This window comes from Aptenodytes patagonicus, chromosome 3 (genome assembly GCF_965638725.1).
Source record: "Aptenodytes patagonicus chromosome 3, bAptPat1.pri.cur, whole genome shotgun sequence".
In the NCBI taxonomy this organism is placed as follows: Eukaryota; Metazoa; Chordata; class Aves; order Sphenisciformes; family Spheniscidae; genus Aptenodytes; species Aptenodytes patagonicus.
Window position 1 is genome coordinate 82625935 of NC_134951.1, and position 24891 is coordinate 82650825.

Genomic DNA, 24891 nt, shown 5'->3' on the forward strand with positions numbered 1-24891 from the left:
ACATTTGTATCTGCCCACTTGTTTTGCTTAAGATGTTGACTTTGAGCCGACTTGTGTTAGAAACACACTTTCTGGATAGGATTCATACATCTAAATTCAGATCCCTGCGGGGCAGACATCCACAGCAGAGCTCACAGCTGTGGACTTTTTTTTTTTTATTATTTTCAGTGCAGAGAAACAGGCATTTTCAGAGTTCTGTTCATTAGATGTATTTTACATGTCTACTTCAGAAGATGATGAGTTGTGTTTCATAGGTGCCTGTACCTCTGCAGTGACATTGTACATTTTCACCTTATACAAGTCCATACCAGAGCAGTTCCTACCACCTTTATTCCAGAGTAGTCTTTGTGTGCATGCTTATACTGAACTAATGCATTTGGTTTAAAATTTGTGCCTCTTATTATTAGGTCTGTCTTATCTTTCCAGTGACTGAGGGCTGTGACTGATGAGCCTGACTGAAAAAGACTACAAGAGCTGAAGAGTTTACTGTTCCCAGCTGTTAAGATACTAGTGCTGTGGTTTGCAGCATAGTACTGCAAGACAAATCAAACCCAGCCATGGTTTACTTTAAAATGCTGTACTGTAAAATGCAGTGGTTCAGGAGCTGATTAACAAGCAGCTCAGTAGTGCGTGAACTGGAAGTTGGGCAGACAGGAGGTGTAACCTCATCAGTCATTCCAAGCTAAGCATCCCTTAAACTCTGCTTAAAAGCAACCCCTCAACTCTGCTTAAAAAATAAAATCTGTTTAGGCGATGTTATGAGAGCAGTACTTTGATTTCTGTCAGATTTTGCAATCTCCAGAAAGAAATCTGCAGGGGCAGTGAATTTTTTTTTGTTTCAGTTTGTGTTCCCAAATTGTTTGGGGTTTGACTTGCCACTTTACAAACACATTTGGTAATGGTAAAATAAATGAAGGCCCTTTTAATTTTCAGGTACAATGTGTGTATCATGGCTTATGGGCAAACTGGAAGTGGGAAGACATACACAATGTTGGGACCACAGTTAGAGGAGAACTTTGCATTCTCCATAGAAGATGAATCAGAACTTGGAATTATTCCTCGAGCTACCCAAGAGGTGTTCAGGTAAAAACTAAGTAAAGGCTCGTCTCAGTGGCAGTGACCTTAAACTTTATAGAAAGGATGAAATAATGTTTGTAATGTATTTATCATTACAGATTTCAGCTTCACAATGATTAAGATTTACAGCTTCTCTAACTGCCATTTTATATTTGACTTTTGATACAGATTTCTAGTCTCTCTCCTGCTTAGTCTGGTTTTCTAAGAAAATAAGATTATGCAGTCTTGCTGCCTGTTATCTGTCCATCTGTCTTTCAGACTCCTAATTAACTTTTGAATATGTTTCAACCATAGTTGTGGGAGTCCAAAAGATAATTAAGTTCTTACAAGTTTTGTGAAAATTGGCAATTGGAGTAGATGAAGAGGATCCAGATTAGAACTCAGTCCCCAAGAAGAATGGTAGTAGAATTTTTAACCACAATCTGTTCTTGCTTTGAGAATTCTCAGATTTTTTTAGTTGAATGCATGATTTGAACTGATGCGCTGCTATGTTATAATGGAAGAGCCATTAGAGGTTTTTCCAGCTAAGCATATTTCTTTTGGAGAATGGTATAAGATAAATCAAAGATCCAATTTTGTAACAGAATAACTGTGTCTAACTGTAAATACTCTCCTGAATAGACAAGCCCTTAATTTATGAATTTTCTGAGGCTGTGGACAGATAACCTCTTACAGATCTAGCTGGGCAGTTTACCATCTCTGCCTATTCATTGCTTGCACTCTGCCAGAGTTTATCATATCTTGAGCTCTGAATGCAATTAACATCCAGCAGAGAAATGGTGTAAAAGAATCTTGAGGAGGGAGGGAGGCTAATGCAGAAAAACAGTTTAAGCTGGCACAGCTGTTTGGAAAATCAAGTTTTATTTACTGCTTCACGTATAATTTAACTGTATTCTGATTCTTCAGCTTAACATTAGCATGTGGATGAGGCAAAACCACAGCTGCGGATAGTTAATAAGCACTTTTATCAGATTGTAATTAGATTACAATTAAAGAATAGAACTTTATTTACAGATTGTTCACTTGGGGTTTGACTTCAACATTTTTTGGCTTTTTTCTTTTTTTTTTTTCCTATTTTTATTCTCCAGGCTTATTTCAGAAAAGCCACCAGGAAGTTACTGGGTTGAGGTTTCTGTTGTAGAAGTGTATAATAATGAAATTTTTGATCTTCTGGCCAAAGACAGTTGTGGAAGAGTATTTGGTGTCAAACGCGATGTTGTCACAACCAGAGAAGGAAAGAGCGATGTTCCATTGCTTACGCATGAGTAAGTACACGATTTGATCCTTATCATCCGACCATGATCTGGTGTCAATGCAATGTATAGCTGTCACGAAATTGCATTATAGGCACCAGTTATCGCTTCTAAACAATGAGTCCTAACCATATGCAAAAGAACAGTTCTCACTGTTTCCATGAGCTCAGTCTATTAGACTGCAGTTGGCGGCAAATGTCGAAATACTTTCAGAAATAACAGTACAATTAGTTCGGGTTATACTCCTGCGTTAGGCATGTTCCACTCAGAATGCCCGAAGATAGCTGTGTATTTCATTGTTGCTGGATCTAGAGCATCTTGTCAGATGTAAAAAAAGGGGTAACCCAGTCACAAAGCGCTTTCCCTTCAGTCTTACCAAATTATAAAATTTACAGGTTATAACAGAAACGTATGTACTTCTTGTAGATTTTTAAGCAGCTGTAGAGTGTTAGCTTTCCCTACACACGTTGAAGTTAAAAAAAAGTACGTTAGAGTAAGATTTTAAGTTATCTTTTAATATAAATACCCATCTTGCACTGCTTAGTATTCTGTTTTCATAACTGGAGGCATTAAAGTGGGAATTGATATGCTGGCATTTGAACCCATAGTTCTTGAAAATCCAGGTTCTTCAAACTAAAAGCTAAGTAGCAGCTAAGCTTCTACCCATTCAGTTTTAAGACGTATACCTTCCCAGCGTTGGTATATGGTAAGTTTGATTCTTACTTACACATCTTGATGGTTTAGGGAGAACTAAGATGTTTAAGGCTACAGCTATACTTTTTTTAATGCCTTCTTGTACTTACTAAGCATTACAAAGGCTTGTTCTAGTACACATGGGAATGATTCTTGGTGTTACGTATGTATAGTATACAAAGCAAATGTATAATACTTTCTTGTTATGTTAAACACCTTGGCTAACTAGATGGTAAAAATCACATGTTCATAACAATTCATCCATTAACGAGAGTGAATCTGTTTTGGATGCTTCATTTTAGTAATGGCTGTGTTGTTTATGCTAGTTGTAAATCAACATGAGCAAAAAAAATTATGACAAGCAGTACTAGTGGCATGTTGTGGATGGAGCAAGACTGCACTTCACTTGTAAGAAAGAAGCAACAATACACTTCATTGATAGAAAACAGTGAGTTAACAAAGTTCAATGGTAAATGCAACAGTGGTTTAACAAGACTCGATGGCAAGGTACACTTGATTATTTACTGCATAGAGGACAGGGTCAGACAAAACTGTCAGGGAGACCCTCCCGTTGAGTCACGAGGTTCAGAAAGGGCCCCCTTGCTTTCTAAACTCCTCCTCAGAGAGGAGTCCAGGTGCGGCTGGATCCAATCCTAGTCCCAGACTTGGTCAACAGTTTATGTCTAAAGGATTATATGCGCGCAATTAATCCTTTATATCACTTAGCTAAGATTTCAAAGTTTAGCATGCTATTAGTCACTTACTGAGGATCTGTTGCGGCAAGGAATCTCTCAACCTTGAGGAGTAACCTTCAGAGGCATCCCTACTCAAGGGGAGGCCCCGCCACGCAGCCTGCTGCCACGCAGGAGAGCTCAACAGGCCCTGGGCTGTCCACTATAATAGAGTAAGTCATTTTTGCGTACCAGCAAGACGTTTGGGTCACTGCTTCAGACAGCCCTTGGCTACTGTGTTGCCATCCGTCCCCAAAGCCCAGCATAAGCTGGATGCAGCCATCACGACCCCCACGGGTGGTCACTGCTTACGCGGGGCTTGTGGGGGGGAGCACACCCGCACATGGCACCAGAGCAGTGGTGCTACCCAGTGGAATTACACTACTGGACGTCTCCCTGTGAGCACCCAGCATGTGAACAGATTCTAGAAGTGAACATTTCTGCTTGTGCGCTACAGAGAAGTCTAGAAACTTAGAAAAAATGTTCTGCTCCCTGGCCAAATAATGTTTGTGAAAAGAAACATCTTGCCCTATTGAAGTGTATCACAGTATTACAGTGTTCTACATTTCTGGGGGAAACATGATGTTTTTCTTCAATTCTTTATAATAATGCTTGTCATGGTCTAATCTCTACTTTTCCAGGAGGAATTAGAAGTCAGATATGAAAAGCATCCCTCTCCCCCCCACCCCCGCCAATTAAAATAAAATGCACCCTCAGTGGAAATAATTCAAGGCAGTATTTTTGTTTTGTGGGACTTAGTCACATAAGCAGACTAGTAGTTGTTTGTTTATGTGGGTTGATGCTATTGCCAGAAAGCCTTGATAAAAATACAAGAATGTACTGGAGAGTTGCACAAACATACTTTTATTCTACCTAGTTATACGCATTTATTGGCTTGTATTTTCTAGCCATTGAACTGTTCATAGAAAAGTGGGAGCCCAGAGAAATTGTAAAGTGACTTTCTTCATCATGGGGGCTATATAACTCTCCTTTCTTTCTGTGAAATAATAATCACTGCAATATTCTAGAAAGGATTAACATTTGGCTTTGGGGTATGCCTGCTCTTCAGTCTTAAGGTTAAATATGATTTCCAGAGAAATTCTGCATCCTTGATTGCACTCTGCATGCTCCATCAGAGCATGGAATGAATTAGAAATGACTGGAGCTTGACGTGATGAATCCTTTTGCCCTCTCTGTCTGCATTATGCTGACTGGTGGGTTTCTCTCAGTCTCTGTTCTTGGATTTCCCCAACTGTGACTCTACTCCAACTTTCAGCATCTGGTTAAGGCTCTGCTGTCAAGGGAATGAAAAACTCCTTCAGAAGAGGTTGGGAGTGGAGCCTAACCTATGTGTGCTGAATCTTTCTTGAAGGAGCTAATCTTTTTCCTTTGACTAGAGAAGAAAGGAACTATATGACTTAGAAAATGAAGATGGGTGCATATAGTGTGGGTATGATGGGAGTTAAATTTTTCCTGCTTCATCAGAACCTCCAAGTAATTTTTGATTATGGTATTTCAGTAACCAAGAGGCTGGCCTGGTTTCATTCCTGAAAAATGCCTACTCCCCTTCCCAAGGGAGCTTTGCATAGTTAGTGGGTGACCCATCTCTTTTCCTAGGCTTTGGGGAAGGGAGAGGTGAGATGTTGCTGGACTTGTGCCATAGAGACAAGAACTAAAGGCTGCAATAAGGTTTCATTTGTCCTTCTAGTTAATAAAATGGCTGCTCTGTTTGTTTCTGTAAATTTTAATTTATGGTAAAGGAACCTGGTGCCTTGAACTAAGCACCTCTTAAAAACCAATTATCTCAATCAATTGATAAATACTCAATTCTAATGCAAATATAAATAAGAATATGGACTTGTATCTCAATTACAATGCAAGCAGCGAAAAAAGTCCAATTCATAAACAGGTTATATTAATAATTACACATAAAGGTTAATAAGAAAAAGCAAACCCAAACAAAGTAAGGGAACCATTGAATGAGGCCACCCAGCTGCCCGAAATCTAAAGTAAACAGCTGGTGCTTTGAATAAAAACACATCCTCGTTTGTGATAATATTTCATCTAGAATGTATTGGCCTGCTGGGTCTCATTGGCTTCTCCATATATCCATTAAAGTACAGTAGTCTCTTTCCTGCTAACATGTACGTCTTACTGAATCACAAAAACCTCAGTCTCTTTCTTCTTTTATGGCTTGGTTGACTTTGGAGAACATTCAGCATCAAATTTTTAACCTAACCACAACAGGGCTTCTCTGTAGAAGATTCTGTAGAATCTGGTCCTGGAACATGCGGTACATACAGCATGATAAAGTCGTAGAGATTATACTAAAAAATTATTACTGTCAGTCCTGCTGAGAAGCTACTGTGCCAAGCTTGCAGCACTGGACTGGGGATGCTTTTTACCTCCAAAGTCAACTGCAGTTTCCCAGTAGGTGACCAGCACTGACAGCATACCCTGAGGCCTATCTCCTTCTGCTAGTTAGAGGACAGCAGCTTGTAGCACTGACCCCTTGCCAGTGCACAGCAGCAGCTTGCAGAAGCCGATTGCCTGTTGCTACATCCTAGCGAAGGCTGCTTACCTCTCAGGCCGTCCAGTCCTGGCTGGCTAGCTATTGGAAGATGCAGTTCAAAACTCAGGAAGGCAAGATCTGCCTCCTTGGACTTGAGGCAATAGTCAGATCACCCCAGTGTGAGGCTCTGCTTTCTCTGACAGTAGGAACTAGAGCCACTGCTTCCCTGCTGGTGCCAGGTCAAACAACCAGGGAGACACTACCAGTGGATGCACAGAGGCAGAGATATTACAGGGGAGGCCAGCACGTGCGGCTCAGGATTGATCGGCGAAGTCTATAGTGATCATTTAGCTCCTGCAGCCCTGGTTACACAGGGAACTGCCTTTTAAGTGGCTGCTTCTCTTAAGTGTCTGTAAGCATAGTGGTTTTCTGTTCTTAAGATGCCCTTGCTTTATTTTCAGAGGAAATTGTTTTAGCCGGGTATAGCTCTTTTGTCTCTGAACTCTTCAAGTATGGCTCTTCTAGCATAAAATAAGTTTGTGCCCTGAAATCGGCCAAATCTAAGTCAGGCCTTGCCTTTTATCACATGCTTGCTTTTGCTGACTGCAGCCATGTGGAACCAAGCCTGTAGCCTGTCAGGAGAGTTATTAATGCTTCTAGTACTACAGGGCATTCAGTAACCAGGCTGTGATATGCAGTCATAATAATTTATACCCCCATCTAGAAACTAATGTTTAGGTGATGTAACTTGAGTGATTATTGAAGAAGGCAATGCAGTGAAAGGAAAGGGTAGGCAATCTTACCTCATTTGTTTTAAGCATCGCAAACCTGGGGGAAATCACAGTGGTCTTTTTCTTTACCTAATCAGTTTATTTCACTTTCTGTGTTAGGTTTTTGCCCTTCAATTGGTCATATTTGCAGTATTTCCTTTAACTGGAAAAGAAAACAGATAGTCCGAGATAAAATGGTCTACAGAAACTTATGCCTGTCTATTCTGACACTGTGCTCCCTGCTCATTGAACAGTGGAATTGAACTTTTTTCCCAAGGATTCTGGATTTAATTCCAAATGTGAAATACGATTTTCAAAGGCCCAGAGAAATTTCTTTTTTTGCCCTAATTCTGTACCTCCCAAAGAACAGGAGCTACCTTAACATGAACTGGACAACTCCACTTCTGTAAGACCAGAGATTCTAGGAATGTCTAAATCTGTCTTTTCTTCCAAAGTGTGGAGGTGTAGAAATTTCAGTCACTTCTAGAGCTGAGCTACAGCACCTATAGACCTGCAAGGCTGATGGGCCACTTCTTCAGCACTTTCAGTACTACATCACAGCTTTTGTCTTGAATTTGCATCTTGGACTATATCCCACCTGAACAAGTCTATATACAGTTGTCTGTGCAGCTGAAAACTGAGATTACTATAAGAAGTTAGAAGAGTGAGGAAGTGGAAATGCTCAGATTGACATCTAAGTTGTCAGCTTTCTCATGTGATTTTTACTGTGAGTCAGTTAAATCTTCTGCTTGTTTCTTTACTTCCTAGGACTGTTGAAAATGCATCTGAATTTTTGCATCTAGTCAACAAAGGCCTACAGCTGAGAGTCAGGCACCCAACACTGGTGCATGCTCATTCCTCTCGTTCTCATCTGGTAGTTACCTTGACCATAACCACAATCGTCTCTGGAGATAACTTTGGTAAGTAGGATGTTACTAAAATACATCTAGAGCCAGTTGTTTTGCAGTTTGTGGACCGAGAGATTTTCAGATTGTTTTTTCCTCTTTTTTCCCATGTTTAATACATTCCCTCAGTTCTTTTCCACTGTTTAACTTCTGCATACGTTCTTAAATAACAGACCAGTTTGATGTCTAAATGCTACTGAAACTTTCACTTTCATAACAACTTTTCAATTTTCTTTACATGTCTTGACTTAGAGTTCTTGAAGTTTTATAGCATGAAACAACTAATGAAATAAATTTTATCAGTAAGTCATAAGGTAAGGTGTAAGATAAGATAGAAAAGATATCAGTAAGATAGATACTCAAATACAATAGTTAAATCACTTCATATGACATACCATATTCATGCTAAGTTTGTGGTAAAGCTAACCATGTGTTTTAGGGATCATCATATGCTTTGTTTTTTGGTGAGAAAGAATTATTTTTTTACCCGCTGCCTTGCAAAAACATCCATTAAATTCAGAGTCTCTTGAACTGTTAATAATAGGCCACTGTAGGAACAGACAACATAGTTGTCTTATTTACTATGGCAAAACCTGTATTTCTCCTTTTCATTACCACACCAAGACTTACCAGTTTATTGCTTTAGGAATAACTTCAGCTTCTGGGGGTTAACTTTGTTTTCTTTTGCTCATGTTGTAATTAGGCTCTCTGCTTCCAGTGCTGTGGTCCATCTCCTTCATACTCTGCAACAACAATATGGTTTTAGAAAGTGGAAAATATTTAACATTTTTTCCCTTAGATTGCTATCAGAAATTAAACCGACAATATTAGCAAAACAGAACAAACAGTGCCCTCGCTTACCTATGGGCCTTGCCAAAAGACACAGTTACTTCACAAGTTGCAGCTCCAGCTTTCCAGATGTGAGCTCTAGCCAGTTCCAGATTCTTGTCCATCAGACAGATGTTACTTTTCAAAACACAGTGTGTGCACCGTTAGCGCACCAGCCATCCGGTCTACTCAAGACTTCCCTTTGTCATTTGGAATTGCGGTCACCCTACTACGCCGTGTTGTCTGGCAGCAAAGCTCCATAGAAATGTCTGATTTGTGTTGAATGCAGACTCAGGCTCTCAGCTCATAGCGCATGGATGAAGATGTGCAATATGGGGGGGCAGAGCAGCACTGCAAATGGGACCTCACTATAGCAGTGTGACAGCGCATTCTGTCTTGTTTAAAAGGAGAAACTCCTGATTTAAAAGCTAGGTGCAATTGTCAAATATCTCAACACCAAAGATGTAAGTCACTAAATAAAAAGTTGTAAAGTCTGTGATGAGTTCTGCACCTAAAGCCAGGGTTGACAAGCCAGCACTTTTTCAGGTTTGATTAAGGTCTTTTAGCATTTTGTTTCAGTAATATCTGTTGTTTGAGGAGAGCAGTTTCTTAATTGCCTTGTCTCAAACTGAAGAGGAGTGAGAACACTTATTTTTACACTGTATGGCCTGAAGCCATTTATTTTGTGTAAACCAACACAGCTGCTCTGTCTACACTGTGGACAGCTAGCTCGGGTTTTAGCAACAGCCTAGCTGGAGAGGTACAGAGCGCTGCAACCCAATTCAGTCTGTTCCTTACTCAAGTTTTGCAGCTGGGAACTTTGTACTATTGCAACAAGACTCTTTAAGTCACCAAGAGAGTCTGTTGTCTCTATTACCTGTAGCAGAGTGTGTGCCTTTTATTCTTTTATGTCTTTCAGAGAGGGAGAGGATGAAAAGCAAAACACTGAAGGAAAAAAAGCAAAACTGCTTTAGGAAAGTCCTTTTGCATATACTCCTGCTAAGCTAATGTCAAAGCAGCTTTCCCAGAGAATCTGTCTTTGTCTTCCTTCCCAGTAGAGCGTGAAAGCCAGATGCTGCTGCTGAGGAAGAGGAAGGATATGAAGCAGTCTAATGCAGCTACAGAACTACCAGGAGTAGTAGGTAACCAACCTCAACAAGTGGGAGTAATGCTGTTGAAGCTAATAGCTCATCACGTGGAGATGCAGCAGTGGCATATGAGGGCTGAAGGAAGTCTAGAGGGAACAGCAGCAAAGAACAAAATAGAAGAGGCAGGATGAACTTGGTTTTTTTGCCAGAGCACCAGCAGGTGATGTTTCAAATACATAGAAACAGACTTCAGAGCTTACTGCTCCCAAACATTCAAAATCTCACTTTGGTTTCAGTCAATCTAAAACATTAAAAAATGCCCTTTAAAGTCCTTGCTGGACTCCTGTTTCTTGTTTTCCGCATTCAAGTGTGAACAGCGAGGATATTAGATACAAGAGAACCTACACCCAAGTTTTGTTACCAACTGGTATGATCGGTTTGATGAACAAAACCTTAGATAAGATAGAAAAAGTCATTCAGCCTGCCCGTGCCATTGATTCTGACTCGTATATTGCTTCTGCTAGAATAGCCTAAACCAGCAGATACTGTACTTCTGCTATTGATGCCCCATTTTTCCCCATCTCAATTTCCAGTGTCAGCGAGAAGCTCCCCTTGTTTGTTTTTTCCATTAACCAGGTACTTCATGGGAAGATGAACAAACCAGTCAGAGACTAAATAAAGAGGTTTCCTGCACCTTTCCGCAAAAAATGAGAGACAATAAATCCACCTCTTCTTCCAGAGCCTCTTCACCGGCACAACTTGAAGCCTCTGAGAAACTGAAGCAAGTGAAAACTAGATTGCAGCTGGTGGATCTGGCTGGTAGCGAGTGCGTCGGTAAGCGAACGCGTCTGTTTATGGGCATGGATCCTCCCAGATCTAGGTTACAATAGTTGCCTTTACCTCTTTATGTAGGGATATGTGCTACCCTGCTTTCACACAGGGGATGGTTTAAACCCACAAATTTGTGGGCCTGATTGTTCCAGTTTTACACTGGTACAGTTTAACTGAAAATCTCACTGCATAAGCCTAAAATAAGCCCAGGGCGGTTACCCATATCATAGGTATATTTGTTCAGACTGGTTTTATTAGGCCTGTTTTTCTACTCTGAAAATTAGCATGTCTTTGTACAGAAATGTTTAAAATGCATAAATTATTTAAATATTACTAATATCTGTAATAATTCATATCACCATGTGTGGGTTTTTCCGCCTTATTGTGGAAAAAGTCTTGGAGGAAGTTAGCGTTGAAAAGATAATATTGTTTTCATTGTTTCTTCAAAGTATTTTCCTCCTCCCCTCTCCTCTGTGCACACAATAATTTCAAAAACTTGATTATTTCCTAAAGGACAAGCTTTCTTACCAAGAAAAGCCATGCAGCCAAATGTACCATTCCAGAAATAATGTTTTGAAAACTGAACCAGTATTATGAAAGAGTCTTTTACTTTACTGCCAAGAATTCTTGCTGTTGCTCACTGTTAAACTCTTGTTCTACAGAGAAACCTAGTATAATACATTATTTTTTTCATTTGCTCTAAGTGCTGGAAACTGTTTAGTAAACATGTAATTGAGCAACAGCGTGTGTGTTTGTTCCCTCAGTTCAACCAGGACAAACATTTACCTGGTTTGGGGCTCAGTGGGCCAGATCCTCCAGTGAAGCCCAGAACTGTGCTCACTTACATCAGTGTTAGATGTGGCCCAGCACACACGTCAGACTAACCTCTGCCATCAGCTACACTGGTGGAGATTTGAAGATGTTGGACTTACTCTGATAAAAGTGAGGGCAGCTGTTAACTTGTAATTGTTTTAAAATGTGGACAAATCTAAGTGCGCAGCAGTAGCAGGCATCTCTCACACTTTAAATGTAGATCAGCTCCCTGCCTTGTTAGCTCCACAGCCATCCTGGATCATTTACAGCATTTACTAAGCAGTCCTTGTTTAGCAAACTAGGTTTCAGTTTGAAAACTCGGCTAATGCTTTGTGGAAGTTCATCTGACCAAATGTAGATAATCAGCAGTTTAACCATGTTACCCCCTCACCTATTTGCAGTTTTCTGCTTTAGGGTGATATCCATTGTCTCAGGAGTCCACCTTCACCGACTATAAAAGAAGCCTGGGGATGGCTGTAGACACAGACCCCAGTAAAGTTAGTCTGAGATACATCCTATCTCGGATTATTGACACACTGCGGGAGGGTCTTCCAAACTGTTTTGCTCTGTGCCTCTCTGCAAAGGGACTCTACCATTCCAGCCCCATCCTCTCCCAGAGTCACATTTCTCCAGCCCTCACTGTCCAGACTTCTGGGTTGTTTTTTTTTCTGTTCCTGTGCTTTTTCACACTTGCCTCTTGAACACCTCTCTTTTTCTCCCAGTTGGGAAAATACTGGCCTAAAGGGAAAACAAGATCCCTAGCCTCTTTGTTTCTCTAGAGGTGGGACAGAAAGCAGTTGAGGAAACCGTTAGCCCGTTCTGACCATCCCACTACCATTAGCTCTGCCTAGCATGGATCATGTGCTCTGGGTAATGAGAACTGACTGCAGTTCCATCTGTAGCTCACCCACTATCCTGAAGAAAGGTTGAATTTGAATAATGTGATGCTAAATGGTAATAGCAAGTTTCTCTTTCCCAAATGGCAGAGGTAAGGACAGGAGGAATTAATTACTCTTGGAGGAATTAATTACTCTTAACTGCACGCTCATCAAGACTGATCATAGAGTTGAGCTTGCAGTACCTCTTGAAATTGGTGCAACTTGATTTGTAGACCAAACCTTTCCAGTGTTGCTCAAGGGCAGCATAGCTATGTACCACCATGCTGGGTGGACGGTAGAAGGGCATCGTTTTCCTGTATCGATTTCCTTACAGCAAATCATACCACGAAGAACAGCACCTTACAGACTTTGGTGAACAAAAACTCCTCACACTTACAGCTGCTGTACAGTTTTGTTTTTGCAGCTTATGCCATCAGCGTCACTCCTGTTCTTCCTAAGGGATACAGATGGGGCAGTTAACTATTATAAAAAATGGTGGAACACAACAGGGTTCTCTCTGGAGACACTGTGGACTGATGTTTTCAAAAGCAGCGTTGTCTTGTCTGATCTTACGGTGTTCCTACTTTCTCAGTTCCATAATACATACGGAGCCAAGATGCATTGTACAGCTGAAGAGATCAACTTTAACATGAGATACTTAAGACCATCTGCAGGCACTGAACCTTCTTTAACCTTCCTTCAAAGAGGAATATGAAATATTCCTGAATATAAAATACTGAACAATGCATTGGCAGCCTGGAGTAAACAATCACTACATCTTGCTTTTGGCATAGGTGGACTAGAAGTCATGGTTCAGAATTTGTGTTCAAAAACACTGCGTCAAAAGTAGATGATACAGCAACAGAATTTTTCACAATTACAATTGAAGCAGCTTTGCTTAGTCTTACCATTGCCTTTTTCTACACTGTACTAGGTATGTCTGGAGTGACAGGTGCAGCACTGAGAGAGACATCATTTATTAACCGCAGCTTGTCTGCCCTAGCAGACGTTCTTGGGGCAATAGCAGAACAGCGATCTCATGTGCCATATCGAAACAGCAAACTTACGCATCTGCTTCAGGACTCCGTAGGTGAGGGATTATTCTGACTTTTGTTTAACAGCATAGATTTCTTTTCTCAATCTTTCCCCTCCTTTGTTGTGTAAAACTAGAGGATGACCTTGTACTCCTCCCTTGTATGTGGGCCTCAATTCAAAGACTCTGGCTTTGGAGCAGTGTGAGTACACAGTGAGAGTTCTGAACTCCTCCTGAATTTGGCTAAACCTTACTCTTTCCAAGGTTCAGTTTAGGAATACAGTTGGAATAATCACAACATCTCTAATAGGATCGTGTAAAGGATAATAATTGCATTTCACTGGTGTTTCAAGTCAGGTACAGTTTACAAGTTAAGCTTCGATCTTTATTCCTATAGGGTGTAGTGACATATTTGCACGTTCCTTAACATTGTGCCCTGTAGCAGTAAGACAAAGGAGGGAGACAGAACATATGCATGGTACTGTGCTACAACTCCTTTTTGTGTTTGGGTCATCACCTCTTCTCTAGCTCTGCATCTGTGCAGAAATAGTTTTAAAGCAAGTGTAATTCCTGCAGTAATGTCAGATTTCTGTCCAACCATATAGTATATTAGTCCGTTTTTCTTCAGCCAGAAAGCATCAGCCCTTTAGTCTCCACTTCAAGGCATTGACAGTGACTGAGGTAACAGTTCTTCAGAGCTTCTGAAAGACTATTAATTTTTCCTTGAACTTTGAGTTTTACCTAGTGCTGGAGTCCCCACTGTGAAAAGGGAAACCCAAAGAAAGTGAGTTTAGCAGCTATGTTGTATGGGCACTGAGCTTGGTTTTAACCATGCCTGGTGTATGACTTGGGTGACACTGTTTAGGTGAAGTGTTGAAAGTGGCAATTTCCTTGTTTGTTTAATCATTCTCTGTGAACTTCTAAGAAGTCTGTTTTGCTTTATTGTCACACAAATAAGCCATTTTGCCATTACCCTGAATTTACAAACATTTGACAAAGCTTATTGAAGTGCCCAGACCCATAACATACATGCAGACTAACTGGTGAAGCTATAAGGGGGGAAAAATCTACATTACAAATCATGAAACATTTATTCCACTGGGGCAAATACCTTATTGTTAGATATAGACTCCCCTTGAAGGAGCTGTCTGTTTTCAACAGCCATCTTCATGTACAGTCTTCTGCTTCATAAAAGCAATGGTAGCCTATGCTCGTCGTTGTGTAGATCAATACATTACCAGTGTATAACTTACTGAAAATAATGAGGTAAATAAATATGTTTTGTCTTTTTCCTGCTTTTAGGAGGTGATGCTAAACTGTTGGTCATGCTGTGCATCTCTCCTGACCAGAAATACTTAACAGAATCCATGCAGTCTCTGGGATTTGGAGCTCGTGCTCGGCAAGTTCAGAGAGGACAAGTCAAGAAAAAAAATTTCCCAGTGCAGAGTAAAGCAAAATAAAACCTAAGACTCCTGTGGATTAAAGTATTATTAATGAGTTCCTCAGACTGAAATGTATATTGTTGTCCTAAAGCCATTCTTTTAGATATCAACTGCCAGAGAAAATAAACAATCCTCAATATGGCATTAGTAAGCCATAAACCTGCTGATAATGTTCTTGCTCCAAAGATAACAGCAAGTATTGACAACAGCTACCAACCATGATGGGATGGCATAGAAATAAATCAGCCTTTTTTAGGAAAGCTACTTCAAGACATGGTTTTGGTGATATGTTTCCTTTGGGCAAGTAGAACTAAGTCAACACAGCCCTGATTTAGGACCTTTCACCCTTGAAAGGCCAAGGGTGCATTCTGTTTTCTCAGTAGAAGACAAAGAGTCTAAATACCATTCCAGTGCTTCAAAGCAGCAAGTGAAATACTTCCCCTCAGCTTGGATTAAAATGAGACACATCATCGCGGCTTGCTCTTCTGTCTAGCATGGATGGGGTCATTCCTAACGCACTATCAAGAGGCAGGACTGTAAAGGAACCCATCAGCTGTATTGAATGGAGTTCTGTTCTCTGCTTTTAGGTAGGAAATAATGGCACTAGTGAGATGGAGAAAAAGGAATAAGGCTGTTTCTGTTATCCCTCTGGAATGTAGCTTAGGAAGCAAATGAGGGATTATACAACTTTTTGAAAACACACTCAGGTTAAATGGTTGGAGCGAATCCCAACTCTGCTGAGTTCACTAAGACTACAGCTTTGCCTGTTTTGGGTTTTGGTTTTTTTGCTCCATGAGTGCCGAAAGGTCCTGAACTTCAGATCCTAATAGCTAATGGGACCTAACTGGTACAACTGTTTTAGTAGAAGTCTGGCCTGTTGTTTCACTTACATTTCTGAAGCAAGTTAACCACATCACAACCTTAGAAAAGGACAACTACGCGCTTCCCATCCATCACGTGAATAAAACATCAAAAATCCAGCTTGTGATATGGTGCTTGTCATCTTCAAGAGGCTTTCACCCTCTTACACCAACGTTGAGACAACATCATGCAGGGTTTGTGAATGAAGTTACACTGGGAGAAGTTTCAAGGAAATTTAAGCAATGTTAGAGATGAGAAGTGGTTCCGAGATGAGTAGTTGGGTTCAGATAACATCTGATGTGTTTTATGTGCTGCGTTATTGCTCAGCAGAGGCCTCAGGATCCACTTTGAATTTTTCCCTCCAGCAATCACTCTGCTGCTAGACTGGGAGAGAGGTCATTGGTAGGTCACTGCAAGAAAGCTTAAATTGCAGTGGCCTGCCCAAAAGGCTGGAGTTTATAGTACTCCAAGTCACTTAACCTTCACAAGCATAAATATTTATTCAGAGATTATATAGCATACTATTATTGGAATTTCACCCTTGAATATGTAACAGCTGCTGTGTTGCATGCAGTGCTCTGGTGCTCAGAACATTAGCATTGCAACTGGAGAGCTGTAATAATACTTGTTTTCCTAAATAATGTCACGAGGGTAAAAAATGCCTTAACTTTACCTGATTCCAGCAGTAACAGATAGGTAGAAAAAAGAATCTGGACACAGGACCTTATGAAGCTGAATGGTCACTAAAGCAATCTCAGGTGAGAAAGCAGGCTTACATTCCTTACTCTGACACTAAATGAAACATAGGAGCAGGCAGCTTCGAGCTCACCTTCGTCTCATGACAGCTAGGCTACTAAAGCAGCCTGGATTAGAAGCTCTAAAAGAGCTTAAGTGACAAGGGAGGACTAGCTGATTCCACCAGCATCTTTAAATAAGTTCCTCAAATATTTTTAAGGATTTGGCATTTCCTAAGTGTTACATAGAAACGTAACTTGTCATGAACTGCACTTTCTTTTCTGGAGCTGCTCTTCAAAATTTGGCATTTATTTACAATCTGTGTGGTAGGGGAAAAGCAGCAATACTTATTGTTAAAGCTGAGAAATAAACCCCTCAAGTATCAGCAAATACCAAAAGTTTAAGTTTCTACGTTAACATTGGCTCTGCCAAATTGTGCATATGCAGCATTCCCTATTCCTGTTTTCCTTCTCAGCGTAGCGTATCACTCGCTGTTTGACCTAACACAATGAAGTGTACAGGATATGCAGAGCAACAAAGTTAACATATTGCTCTAAGAACTTTCAGTTTTGGAATTTCCTGGGTTATAGAGATATGATTGCTCAATCCCAGTGTCAGATGTGATGCACTGAAGGAAAGAAGGGTAGAAGTTGTAAGGGTGAAATGGATTTACTCCAGCATCTAAGCTGAATTGTCTTCTGCCCGAAGGTTCACTCGGACCTCCTGAAGGAGCGGCAGGGATCTTCAGACATGCAACTAATGTCCTGAGGAACAAGGAAAACAGCGTGTGCAAGGCCCTATACTTCTCTGCTGTAATTCTTTTAGTTTTCAGATCTTTTATGCTTTGAAATAACAGCTATGTTAGAAAAGCAGGCGTGACTGATATCACGGAGCTGACTTCAAGGTTTCCGTTGTTGACTAAAACCTATCCTGATAAACCAGTCCTCATCATGTTGACACTGTAAAGCTGAAACACACATACCAACACTGGGCGAAAGAAAGCGGTATTTGAAAGTGTTCTAATAAACAGAGACAGAAGGTCATAAAAGCACCAAGAAAAAGGTGGTTGTTTTTAAGAGAGCCCACGTAGTCTATTTGCTAATTATAGCTTTGCTCTCTGGGAGGGCAGGGGCACGAGCAAATGAGAGTAAAAACTATATAAATCAGGAGAAAATCCTTTCAGTGAAGCCCACGAGTACATAATCCAGAGCTTAGCTGGTCTCTTGGTGCACTGAAGCAAGAGCACTCTCAACCCTGCTCTACCCCTGCCTGCTCAGCCGGGTGATTGGGTCACTGTTTCAGAGGGAGTGCTGCTCAGTATGGGGCGGGGGGGTGTCCTCTCTCCTATCCACAATCAGCATGCCTTGGTGGCAGTCAACAGGTTAACCTTTCACTGCTGGGCTCTCATTCTCCCCCCCCATTTTCTCCTGTGACAGTTCAACCAGTGCTCAGCTACATCACACCTTCCACCATCCCCTGGCTAGCCGCAGGAAAGAGGCATTCCTCCCACAGTGATGCAAGGCACCACAAACCCCAGCTACCTGTTGGACTGGCTTTCAGATGACCCCCTCAAATTTATTCTGCCTTCTTCCTTGCCCTGCAGATGAGCTGAGCAAACCATTTCAGCAACAGTAGCTTAGAGCCTCCACATCCTCCTCAAAAAGCCTACCCATTATTGAAAACACAGCAAACGCAAAAGAATTTGGTCTTGTGAATACTTTGGTATTCAGCATCCTGGTTTACCGTCAAGCTGGCCAAAGAGACAATGGCGTGAAGCCTGACCAGGGCAGCAGCTGCCTGGGAGGCCCAGGGTCTGGTATTCATGCCAATGTACCCCAAGCACCTTACGTAAAAGTGGCAGCTGCTTCCACACTGCGAGCACCCCTCACCCCTGGCAACCTACTCACACATCCTCTAACCCGTGGGCCAAGCACCCTCCCAGAAAGCAGAGAATTTGGATCCAGTTCAAAGACAAAGGATTTGAGCTCGTGTCTCTCCCCGCACAAGCGAATGCTCTGGCTTGTAGGACAGCCAGCAGATCTGGAGATGGGGCAGGGAAAATGGGACTCTGCCAGACCAATCCCCAAGTCCTAATAGCAGCAAGTGCTCGTCTAGGGTAAAATACACAGATATGCGTACACATAGACCTACACAAAGTTAGCAGGAGACATCTAGACATATCTAGACTCAGACAATAGCCTTCAAGGTACAAGTCCAAAATTTGGCCCAGAAGTACAGATTGGTGCCCACATTTCTCTGTGGACTTATCAATACAGACAGAATTTATCAACTCCGCTTGTTGGTTCCCCTTGCAGCCAAGGTGTTATGGTTTAACCTCAGCTGGCAACTGAGGACCACACAGCCGCTCGCTCACTCCCCCCGCCCCAGTGGGATGGGGGAGAGAATCGGAAGACTAAAAGTGAGAAAACTCATGGGTTGAGATAAGAACAGTTTAATAATTGAAATAAAATAAATAAATAATAATAATAAAAATAATAATACACAAAGCAAGTGATGCACAATGCAATTGCTCACCACCTGCCGTCCGATGCCCAGCCAGTCCCCGAGCAGCGGCCCCCCCGGCCAGCTTTCCCCAGTTTATGTACTGAGCATGACGTCACATGGTATGGAATGTCCCTTTGGCCAGTTTGGGTCAGCTGTCCTGGCTGTGCCCCCCTCCCAGCTTCTTGTGCACCTCCAGCCTTCTCAGTCGGTAGAGCACGGGAAGCTGAAAAGTCCTTGGCTAGTGTAAGCACTGCTTAGCAACAACTAAAACATCGGTGTGTTATCAACATCATTCTCATCCTAAATCCAAAACCCAGCACTGTACCAGCTACTAGGAAGGAAATTAACTCTGTCCCAGCCGAAACCAGGACACAAGGGAAAGGGATTAACACGATAGATCCACTTTCAGCAAGTACCTCTGCCTCCCTAGTCTAGTGAGGGAGTCCAGGCAAAGGGTTCAGAGCCCCAACTCTCAGTTTGCCACGGCCAGGGAAACTGATTGCTCAAGGACCTGATTTTGAAAGACATTCAACTGCTGTGGAGGTTTATCACTTATTTTTTCAACCTTGATCCTTATCATACATATCCAGCTCTAACATTAAGCTCTGCAGCACTGGTCCAACACTCCTTCTTTCAGCCTTTGCAAATCTGTCCCCAGTTCACTCGCGGCACCCGGCTTTCCATAGAGGGGAAGGCAGCGTGCAATGGGGCAGAGCAGAGCGTATGGCACAAGAGCTGCTCCCCATCAGTTCCCCGTGAGGATGTTTTTTTCAGCGCCCACAGGGAACACCTTTTTGCAGGGCAGCTTACCACACCCCGAGAGCTGCCCCACGCCGAGCACGTGGCTGGCACACTGTAAATTCACGCTGCAGTTCATAGCACTCTGCACCTTCTGCAGACAAGCTGTTAATCCTCCTCACCACCTAGGAGTACTCTTATCAGCAGAGCCCAAGGAAGCGGTGTGATCCACAATTGCTTAACAGTGCTGCATTTCATCATGGGGTTAAAAAAAAGCAGTAATTAAACCAGCCAGTGCCTTTGGCCCACTCTTAAATAAAACCTTGACCTATGCTGACGTTTGAAAATTATATATTTAATTTACACATGTGGCTTCATGCCTTGGCAGCAGCCACGCCACAAAGAGAGGCTGCTCTTGGTTTTAGCCAGGCTAGGAAAACCATAATCAGCATTGGAAGGTTCACAAAAATGTTTAATTTGTTATTAAATTGCCGATTCCATTTTATGAAGCACTTTTCCAAACCTCTGCAGAATGCGAGGCACAGGCAGAACGAAACAATTATTGGAAAAGGCTTTCGGCTCCTGCTGTGGACAAGCAGTTGCAAGCTGATGGGCTTGCAAGCCCCTTCCAACCAGAGGAAGAGGCAGCAGCGTCTGCTCACGGAGGAGCAGACTGGCCCAGAGTGCAGGAACGCCAAAGGTACCACGGCCTTTCACAAAACCAACTTGGTGTTTGAGCAACGACATTAACCGTAGCCCCAGCCAGACAAAAATGCAAGCCACATACCGTACAAAGGAGGGCACAGGGTGATCTAATTGAAGGGCATGAGTAAGGGCAAACGTTGCCTACAATTCTTTTTGCCTTTTCTTACATCCATTTTTATCAAACCAGGTTTTACCTAGCAATGCATTTGCCCCTTTTAATTTCATTTATATAAAGGGAGACAAAAAAAATCTAAGATAAAATGTGAGCCTTCTTGAAGTCATGCAAGTATCTCCTGGGAGGCTGGGGGAGTGGACAGCTGCATTTGGTTTTGTTTATTTGAATTCATCTTTAATAAGTGGAAAGGTGCCCGTGGTCTCGACTAAGGTTGGCAACACGTCCGAACAATAACCGTCCCAAAGCTGCGTTGAAATATTCTTCGGTGACGTTTAGAAGCGAGCATTTCACAACATGCCCCCGGGGGCAGAGAGAGCTAACGCAGCGAACGGATGGGCCACTGCAGGGCTCGAAAGGTTTCAGCTTGTGCCTGGCAATAGGCTGGTGCCAGGTACCGAGGCCCATGGTTGTGAAGGCACGCGAGCGCCGTTGGTTTCGGGTGTAACCTATGGCCTCCCCGACATCGCTGGCACGCAGCAGGAACTGCTGCACAGAGAGCACTGAAGCCACCGGGTAACGCATCTTTGTGCTCTACTGCACATCCCTCTCTGAGCTCTTGGGCTGTGAGAACATTTTCAAGAGATGATTTTGTTCACCCCCTTACTTCATGACAACATTCCCCTCCGCCTGTGTTTTTACCTAAGATCTCAGATTAAAAAAAAAAAAAAAAAAAAAGAGAGATGATCCCTCTTCCCCATAGCCAAGAGTTTGAGACTGATCAGACAAAGCATTTGGAAGAGGAGTCCCAAACTCAGTATTTCAATGACATGATGCGATGCTCCAAATTCACCTCGTTTGTTCAGTACATGACATATCTCTAATGACTTGGAGATTATCCTCAGAAAACCTGCTGAAATGCTTAAATGGTCAAGTGACCAGACACATTCAGATGTTAGTACTAGCAGTTCAAACACCAGGGCCTAAATTCAGCAACAAAAGAAGAGAATTGCAGCGCTCCAGCTATCAGGACCAAGTATTTAGCATCAGCTTTGACAGAAACAATATGGGGAAAAAAATCCATAGTTATGAAACTCCAGGAACATGAGATTTGCACATCTTATCCACAGACTCGCAGGCTTAAAGTTGCAGCTCTGCTCATTTCCCTGGGGAACCACAGTTAAGCTGAGTTATCACCCCATTGTTCTTCCAGCTCCTCCGGCTTCATGCTTGCAAGTGTCTCCTCCAACATGTGTCCCCTCTTGTCCTTTTTCTGTTACATGAAATTACTATCCTGGCTGGGATGAGTCACTGCCCAGCAGTTCACTTAAAGGCAAGCGCCAGGAGTAGTTTTCCCTCTCATTTTCCTCTGGACATTACTAATCAGTTCCTTCCCTCTTCTAAACAAAAATAAAAACAACCCCCCGCACTATAAAAAGCTTTGGAAGCCACACCAAAAGGTTTGAAGATCCAAGAGACAGAAGATGGTACTTCCTCCCTCACTTCAGATGTTTGGGTTTTTAGCAGCCTGAGCCTCCTCCACCTCTTTCTGAGCATGCACACACACACGCACAGACTCTGCCCACTACATGCTCGGAGCTGGCATTTGGAATAACACAAGCTCCAGGTTAAACCCACAACCAGCTTCAGAAATGTGAGCATTTTGCAGGGCAGCCGATGCATTAGCAAGCAGTCCTTCTTTATGCTTTAGCCACAGGCCTCCGATACTTCCAGCCTTAGGTGCTTTGGCCAGGCAGCGCCGATGTTCCCGACACAATCTGCATTACACCTGCTCTGATGAGTTTCATCTGTGTTTGAGATCCAGGCCTCCGCACTCCTTTTCTCCTGACCCATTTCCCAAGCCCTCCCTGGGGTAGGTGGCTCAGCATGGGCAGATGCATGCACTCATCCACACATCACTTACTTAGAAAGGAGCTGGAGGAACAGCCCGTGCTGCTCCGGCTGGGTCTGCTGCCAAGGCTGAATCCACGGAGAATGGCTAGCCGGTGCTTAACGTGCCAATGCTCTTAGTGCTTCGCAATGCAACTGAGCTTAGGCAGCCAGATCTGACAAGTTGTTTCATGGTGTCCAACTTGTGGGAAGGACTTCCCAACAGAGATGGGACAAAGTTCACAAGAGGCCATTCAACGCTGCAGCATCCAACCAGGGACACCTCACGGAGATGGCACAGGGCTCAATCCAGAGGGACTACAAACTGGGTGTTGGAAAGGTACCAGGCAGTGCAAAAGCCACTGCCCAGGCTACCTCCAGGGCCATAAAGGGCATTGTGTCTCTGGACATCCCCCACTGACTCTGTCTTATGAAGAGACATGCGTCCCATCTGCTGCCCTCCCAGTCTCCATCCAGAAGAAAGGCTTTATAATGCCTTTTTGTGGAAAGCTGTTGTAGATTCACTGTGGACATGTACCAGCTGGAAGTTACAGCAGTATCTTTTGCTACTGTTCACTACCTAATGCCATGAGAGCAGAGAAACACCTCTTGCTAGCAAGCCCCTTAGATCAGCCAAGACACTACAGTGACGTACCCGTTGCACTCCTTACCTCTCCTCTTACCTTGGCTCATGAAAACTCTGAAACTGCCCATACCAGCTACCAGACCAGCAGCTGTGATGTGGGAAACATGCAACGGGCAATGCAAAGGGAGGAAAAAGAGGTCCATAGCCACATCTGAGCTTGACCTCTGCTTCCTTACCAGAATCTGGTTTACCTGCTAAATTTGGCATAGCGTTTGCAACAGCAAGAGGCAGGATGAGACTGTGATGCCTGAAATAAGAAGCTGTACCTGCATGTTCATCAGCATCATCTCCACATGAACAAGGAGAGAAGACTTATGATGGACTCACTGATGTAGACACTGCATGACTGCAGGCAACTCACAACAGCCACTTTCAGGACATGGGATGCAAGCAATAGGCCTACAGTTTTTCAGCATGAAGGTTTGTGTTAACCCCTTCTACCTCAGTCCCATAAGTCCTGGCACATCAAAACATCACAACCTTTGCAATCCCAGCTGCAAGTCACGAGCTCAGCTCTAAGGTATATAGAGAAAAAGCACAAGAACTGATGAATTATGAAAATGTAAAAATGTGCAGTTGCATGGGGACACAAGGCAGAGGAAGAGAAGCCAGCTACCTGCACAGTGACTGTGCAGGTCCTGGGAGGGCTCCTGCTGGTGAGGATACAGCAGCTCCTGAAATCCTGGTAGAAAATGTTTTCTGGTCAAGTTACGTAGCAGGGAAATGCAACACCTGGGGAAGCTGGGCACATGTACTGCCTCCTGCCTCTCACACCACCAGGACTGCATCCAGTCCGGTTGTGGAGCTTGTATGAGCTTAGAAGTAGCTACAGGTGTTACCTCTGGCCAAATTCAGGCCAACAGAGCAGCGACCTTCTCCACGCTCATACTTCTAGGAGGCATTCACCTCCTCTTGGCAGAGATGAGCACCCACACTCACTCACAGGTTTGCTCCTGCTGCGTCTCTCCTGAAGCAAGCCATGCACTGCCATGGGATGGTGAGGTCGTCCCTCTGCAGAACAGACAAAGCCAAGCCTGAGGAAGGGGAGGTGCCACTGGGGACACCTCTGCCCATTCGCAGGCAAGCCTGGTGCTGCACAAGGCAGCACCAAACTGCCTTCAGCCAAGATGGCTTTTTGGAGACCCCAACAAAGCACTCAGGATACCAACACAGCTTACAGTGACCCCTGAAATGCCGGCTTCCCAGGCAGGACAAGGTGCTCATGCAGGTCCACAGAGACCTGTTACCTGGGGGTACACAGCTGGTTTCAGTACACAATTAAATTACACACACCACTGACACAGCCGATGACCAGAGTCCACCACCCACACATAAGAGCTGCTCCATGACAACCGAGAGAATCCTGCACCACCGGGGCTTATGACTCCTACAGCGAACAACATTTGGGCAAGACTGAGAGGAAAGCAAGCCCTACCCCACCACCCCAGCAGAGCTCCCCTTACTTCTCTCCTAGGCAGCTCATCCACAGGATCACGACACTGGAGCCTGCTGGTAACTCTTGTCCCAGAGGGTCTGTGGAGACCTTCTCCTTTCCCTGGCTCTTCTCAGAAGGGAGCTGATTTCCTGTGCTTTGATTGCCCTCCTGTGTAGCGCCCTCCACCAGGACCTGCTACCAGCTGCAGCGAGGTAAACACCTGAGCCAACGGGAACATTTTCTGGCCCCTGCTAGTGGGCAGAGGAGAGCAGCTTAGGGACACCAGAAACCACCTCATGCTCCTCCACGCCTAGGATGTCACTGCTGAAACAGCTGTCCCTGCTGTCACCGTGCCTCGCGGGGCTCTGTTTTATCCAGGCATCCTCTTCATGGGAGATGTACTTGGAGCT

The 24891-nt window shown here is 43.3% G+C and overlaps 1 protein-coding gene across 1 annotated transcript in view; it reads left to right on the top strand.

The window, feature by feature from the left end:
• KIF25 (kinesin family member 25) overlaps positions 1–14902 on the top strand; it is a 45304-nt gene extending 30402 nt beyond the window's left edge. Inside the window, 6 exon segments of the mRNA XM_076335537.1 lie at positions 934–1083; positions 2166–2342; positions 7805–7956; positions 10494–10691; positions 13314–13469; positions 14715–14902. Of these exon segments, the coding sequence (XP_076191652.1) occupies positions 934–1083; positions 2166–2342; positions 7805–7956; positions 10494–10691; positions 13314–13469; positions 14715–14872 (991 nt within the window). The 3' untranslated portion in view covers positions 14873–14902.
• The last annotated feature ends 9989 nt before the right edge of the window (positions 14903–24891 follow it).